We start from the raw sequence: 6,130 nt of genomic DNA on the forward strand, positions 1-6,130 counted from the left end.
TTTTTCATGAGAGAGTAACATGTTTCAAATTAATGATATAAGAAATAATACTAGTGTTTGGTAAATGGACAGGTGTTTATGTAGCACTTTTCTTCTCAAGCTGAGCACTTAAAGGGCTTTTTGCTACAAGTCTTATTCACCCAGTCACACACAGGATTTGTAAAAAGAGAATGCAAATATACGTTCTTATTCTTAGTCTTCTTCTTCTTCTTCTTCTTCTTCTTCTTCTTCTTCTTATTATTATTATTATTATTATTATTATTATTATTATTATTATTGAGTTTGTTTCATCCAGGACGTATCTATTAAAATATGTCTGGTACAGCTTTGATCTCTTGTAGTTAAAAGTGAAAGTCTTATGAGAAGACAGACAATAACAGTTAGAATATGGATTGCACAGGCAGTCACCATTCAGATTTAATGGCCCTTCTGTGGATGAGTATGTTTAGCTGCCTTTAAGCCAGATTCTTCATGGTTCCACACTATGCAAAAAAATGGCTTCTTTAATATTTTTAATATTCTCTAATATTTCTCTAAAACAAACAATAACAAACATACAAAAAACACCGCAAAAAACAAATGCACTTGAGCTGTTGTTCAGTCATAAAAGCTCCCCCATCATCAATATTTATGTTCCATATAGTGCACACTGTTAGAAAAAGCATCTTGAAAAAACGGTAATATTCCGGCAGCTGGGGCACCAAAATACGACCGTATAATTACAGAAAATAACTCCCGCATAAAAATACGGTCATTTTCAGTAATGAAAATAGAGTTTGTTGCGCTAATTTGACATGGGATTCTGCTTTTTCCAAGTGCTTTTAGACATTAAATTAGGAACATTTTAACGTGATCAAACAATGAAATTACCTATAAACAAGGTCACTGAATGTGGAAATATGAATCATAACACATAAATATACAGAAATATACAGTTGGTTTAAATAATAATTGATTGCATGCCCTGGGACAGACTGACAGAGGCGAGGCTGCCATATCGCACCATCGGCCATCACTAGTAGGCGGTAGGTGAAGATTCCTGACCACGGACACAACGGCGGACAGTGTCCGAGCCGGGGAGCGAACTGGCAACCTTCTGATCACAAGGCGAACTGCCAACTCTTGAGCCACGAACGGCCTAACTAGCAATGATAATAATACTTATGTGCTGTAACACAAGCTTATAGGGATCATGTTATATATAGCATTACATTTGAATTCAACAGTTCAAGCTTTCAAATAACAGACAGATATTTGTGAGTTCATGATACATTTGTGAATGTATTTTAACAATCTAAATATGCATATGTACAGACAGCTACATTTAATAATCATGACAATTATGTTGTATTACATTACAGTGATGTAACGTTAATTTACATTCAAAATGTGAAGTCAAAGTCTATTTACGTACTTTAATGATATTCTAGAAGAACAGAACATTACTGTAAAATGCAGTAAAATACCTTCATATTAGGGTTTTTTCCTACGGTCGCAGCCATACCCGCGACCTTGTTGTTAGTTCACATTCATTGGCCGATGCTTAGCGACATATTATTTATATTTATTGCAACTCCTACCTCTACATTTCTTTTTCAAAATATATAATTAGCACAGCGTGTCCGTGCAATGTTTTACATTGTGGCATGCAGAGAAATCTTAACAAAGAAGCTCACAGAGAGAGATTGAGCTTGTTATTTAACCCCAAGCTGGTGGGGGGAGCGCTTTATTAAAACACTTGCGGTGCTACAATGTGCCTCAAGGTTCAACAACAGCACCACAGAAGTCACTCATGGTACAGCACTCTCTCTACCAAACAACAACTGTCAGTGACGCTGCACCACTGCGTAAACACAACATTCAAGATAACAGTTAAAAGTAACGTAACCATAAACAATAAAACAAGAACATCTAAACAGCAGCTCATGTCCCAAGGCATGATGGGAGACATTTCTGGATTTCTGGATATTTTTACAATCTGAATATGCATATGTACAAAAAAATATATTTAAAAAACAAGTAAATTGTGTTTTATTACATTTACAGTGATGTTATGTTATTTTACATTTGACGTGTCAGATCACAGTCTACTTATGTAAATGTAATGATATTCTAGAAAAACAGTACACAACTGTAAAATACACAGTAAAATAATTTGACATTACTATTTACAGTTTACTATTACAGTGCAGGATATGGTTCTTTCTGTCTGTGTTCTAGGCAAAGAGCTTCTCCATTACTCTTCCATTTGTATTGAAGGATGGATGCATGCCCTAATAATCTGCCCTGTCCTTTCTCCTACCAAAGTAAAGGCTGTCTACAGAAAGGGTCAAGGATGAATCTACTTAACACACTGCCATAATGACATGCTGCACAGAATATTGTGTGCTGGTTTTTAAGATGGCTTGGTCAGCTTCAAGTGCAAATGTTCTCATTTTGTAAGCATGCATATTGTAACATATTGTTATGTTATGTAATGCTGAATTGAAAAGTAAATATTGACTGGGCTCCATGCAGCAGACTGGGACTCATCAAAAGCTTATGATGGCTTGGTTTGGATTTGGTTTTATTCACATAGCCATTTGTCTCTCATCTCAGCATTATTAGATTATTAAAATAAAGTAAGTTTTTACAATTACTCTGATAATCATAGTGGTAGCAAAGCTTTCTTCTTCAGCTATTGTCACCAATCTAATATGTCATTGGAGACTGGTGCAGTGATAATGAGCTCTAGTATTCATGTACTGTGGTTTCAGAAAGGAGTCAGCTTAATTTGTTGGTAAGCTCTTAGATTAACATCCCCTCCACAGTCCATAAAAAAATTAAATAAAGTTTTTCAGTGTTTTTGAATTTTAATTAAAAAAACGAAACAATAATTGAATAAATTGCCACACTCCAAACTAGCACACCAAGGACCAAAAGCAAGGCGCTAGGCCACCTCTTTAGACAATAAACAGTGATCTTCAACATGTCTTTCTCTGGTCATCAGAAACTCCTTCACCTGCAGAACTTCAACACTTTGATGGCGGTGGTGGGGGGCCTGAGCCATAGTTCAATTTCTCGCCTAAAGGAGACTCATTTATATTTGGCTCCTGAAGTAGTCAAGGTAAGTCAGTGCCAGTCTTTTGTATGTAGATTCATTTATGATTACTACACAGTTACAGGTGATTCAGTGGAAATGTATTTTCTTAGCAACAAGCCTTTACCCTGTTTCATTAAGGAATTTGTACTGCAGCGCGGTGGCGCTGTGATTAGAACTGTTAACTCACAGCAAGAAGGTCCTGATTTTGGTTCCACCACCTGGCCTTTCTCCTTGGAGTTTTCATGTTCTCCACATGTTTGTATGGGTTCTGCCTGGGTATTTGGCTTCCTTCCATAGTCCAAAGACATGGATAACTTAAACTTTTGATTTGCTTGTGAACATGGTGTACCCTTTACCGTTTGCTGCTTCTTGCCACAGATCTGGAATGAGATGACAGAGCTGGTCTCTTCCAACAACAATTACTCTTGCTACCGAAAAGCCTTCAATGAGTGCCAGGGATTTAAGATCCCAGTACTGGGTGTGCACCTAAAGGACTTGATTGCAGTGCATGTGGTGTTTCCTGACTGGATTGGTGATGGTAAAAAGGTGAACCTCGTGAAGATGCATCAGCTTTACATGACCTTCAATGAGCTGGTGTCCCTGCAGAGTGCGGTGGCCCAAGTTGAACCCAACATGGACCTCATCTACCTACTAACGGTGAGGGATTACCACACATGGATTTGAAATGTCACTGTCCAGCTAATTGTGCACACACAAAGGACTCTTTCAAGAGGTTAAGGAAAAATAGATAATTTTATTTTCTAAAGACCCTGCTTCATTTTCTTCACTCTTGTTTGTTTCTGTCGCTTGTTGTTGTTTTCGACTTTTTTTTCATCAGTCAAATCAGGTTCATATATGATAAGAAGCTCCTTGAGAATATTGGCTTGTTGTCCTCGTTACCTAGTCTCAGAAAGGATTTGTAGAAGCTCTTTTTTGCAGTTTATGGCTTGTTTTTTACTACAGGAACTTGCACTTTAAACAAAAGGTCACTTTACAACCCTCAATTGTTCTTTGACTTTTTGAAGCTTATTATACCGCAATCCTTTTATTTTTCAGCTTTCGTTAGATCTGTATTATACTGAGGATGAGATTTATGAGCTGTCATTGCTAAGGGAACCCCGTAACTCTAAATTGGTAAGTTTTAGTGTAATTATAACCACTGCTCAGACATACTTTCATCAAAGACTTTCACCAACTAAAAATCTTCTTTTGGACAATTTCAAATTTTTCTTTCTACCATTTATCACACAGGGCAGAAAATTAAACACCCTTTTGCCTTTGTATTCGGTTTAATTGAATTCAATGTTATTTATATAGCATCAAATCACAACAACCGTTTCCTCAGGTGCTTTATATTGTAAGGTAAAGACCCTACAATAATACAATAATACAAACAGAAAAAAAGTGCTTTGTAAGATCCTGTTGTCTTGATGTGAATATTTGGTGGGTCCTGTTTGTCTAAGTCTCGTCCTTCTGCACAGCCTACCTCTCCAACAACTCCCAACAAGCCATTGGCCCCACTGGACTGGGCATCTGGTGTCGCTACCAAACCAGACCCCTGTCTGGTCAATAAACATATCAGGAAGGTAGTGGATGTAAGTATACAAACATACTTTTCAAAATCGGAAGAAACGGCTCCTGTTGTAGGTGAAAGTAATCTGTTTCCCTGTCTGCGCTGGGAAAGTCTGTGTTCAGGAATTATGACCATGACCGGGATGGATACATTTCTCAAGAAGACTTTGAGAGCATTGCAGCCAACTTCCCCTTGCTGGACTCTTTCTGCGTTTTGGATAAAGATCAGTGAGTTTGGAACATTACAATACAGTTAAGTTTGTTGTTTTTGCTGTCTAATAAAACATAATCCAGTTTTTCAACAAGGCAATAACTGCCTGAAGTCTAAAGCCCATGGATGCCACAAAAAATTCGGTTTTGTTCTTGTTGATGACTGTCTTCAGGATTATTCAGCGGTTTATCTTTTCCAAAGTATCCACTTATTTACCTTCAAAAACTGTTTGGCTGTTTTTGTAGACAGTATAAAAGATAAACTTAGATTCAGCATCTGAAGAAATGAAACCAGCAGATACACTTTAAACTGCGTTTACCTTAATGACCTGCAGGGGGTAACTCATTAAGCTGCAAAGACTCCCTCAGATGGAACCTCATTAATGTATGGCCTCAAATCATTCTCAAATAGTGTCAAATCATACAAAATAAAACACTAAGTTCGTGTTCAGTTAATATCAAAAGAGAGAAATAGTGTAGGCTCATAAATTGTTGCAACTTCGTGTCCTCATCTTCAGCTTCATATACCCCTCTCTCCTGTCAAACCACCAGAGTCACAGCCTTTAAAATGCTCACCTGGAGATTACACAACTAGACTTGAGCAATAACTTTGTGACATCATGGGGGATTCGTCCATCTTTTGCAGTGTATGGATGTTTTTCCAGTTGCTTTTTTCGTCATTGTCATTTGCACCGTGAAGACCTGTCCAATAAACCTTCCATATGGCTGAAACTGAGCAGGCTGTGTCTGTACAGAGGTTGGAATTGATGAGGCTGCTTCGCTGGTGAGCCAGTGCCACTGGCGATCATACGGCCCATACCTTACCTTACTTTATGTTTCATACTACTACTTACAGGCTTAAGTGCTCTCTCTCTCTCTCACTCACTCACCACACACACACACACACACACACACACACACACACCGCGCACACACACACACCACACACACACACACACACACACACACACACACACACACACCGGCAACTGCAAGTAATGTGGGTACTTGTGTGACTGCAGCTTAAGAGCTATTATACAGAAGTAGCACTTTCTCCTACACTACTGTCATTTTTTGTTTCACTTTGTTTTTGTTGCTGTGATTGACAGAGATGGGACTGACCTGTCTTTGGTTCATTCTCTTTTCATTTCCTCTCTCTTCCCTCTCTCTCTCTCTCTCTCTCTCCCTCTCTCCCTCCCTCTCTCTCTCTCTCTCTCCCTCTTCCCTCTCTTCTCCTCGCCTCTCTCTCTCTCTCCTCTCTCTCCC

At 38.4% G+C, this 6,130-nt stretch overlaps 1 protein-coding gene across 5 annotated transcripts in view; it reads left to right on the top strand.

Annotated features, from left to right (window-relative positions):
- The window catches only part of rasgrp3 (RAS guanyl releasing protein 3 (calcium and DAG-regulated)), a 39,531-nt gene that overhangs the window by 26,772 nt on the left and 6,629 nt on the right, over positions 1-6,130 (top strand). For 4 of the 5 annotated variants that reach the window (XM_080869336.1, XM_080869335.1, XM_080869334.1 and 1 more), the window contains 5 exons: positions 2,990-3,106; positions 3,461-3,739; positions 4,139-4,216; positions 4,564-4,677; positions 4,767-4,882. In XM_080869336.1, the coding sequence (XP_080725462.1) occupies positions 2,990-3,106; positions 3,461-3,739; positions 4,139-4,216; positions 4,564-4,677; positions 4,767-4,882 (704 nt within the window). The remainder of the gene's footprint in view (positions 1-2,989; positions 3,107-3,460; positions 3,740-4,138; positions 4,217-4,563; positions 4,678-4,766; positions 4,883-6,130) is intronic. The other variant, XM_080869337.1, reaches the window with a different exon arrangement.

The sequence above is a fragment of the Rhamphochromis sp. 'chilingali' genome, assembly GCF_963969265.1.
Source record: "Rhamphochromis sp. 'chilingali' genome assembly, chromosome: 20".
In the NCBI taxonomy this organism is placed as follows: domain Eukaryota; kingdom Metazoa; phylum Chordata; class Actinopteri; order Cichliformes; family Cichlidae; genus Rhamphochromis; species Rhamphochromis sp. 'chilingali'.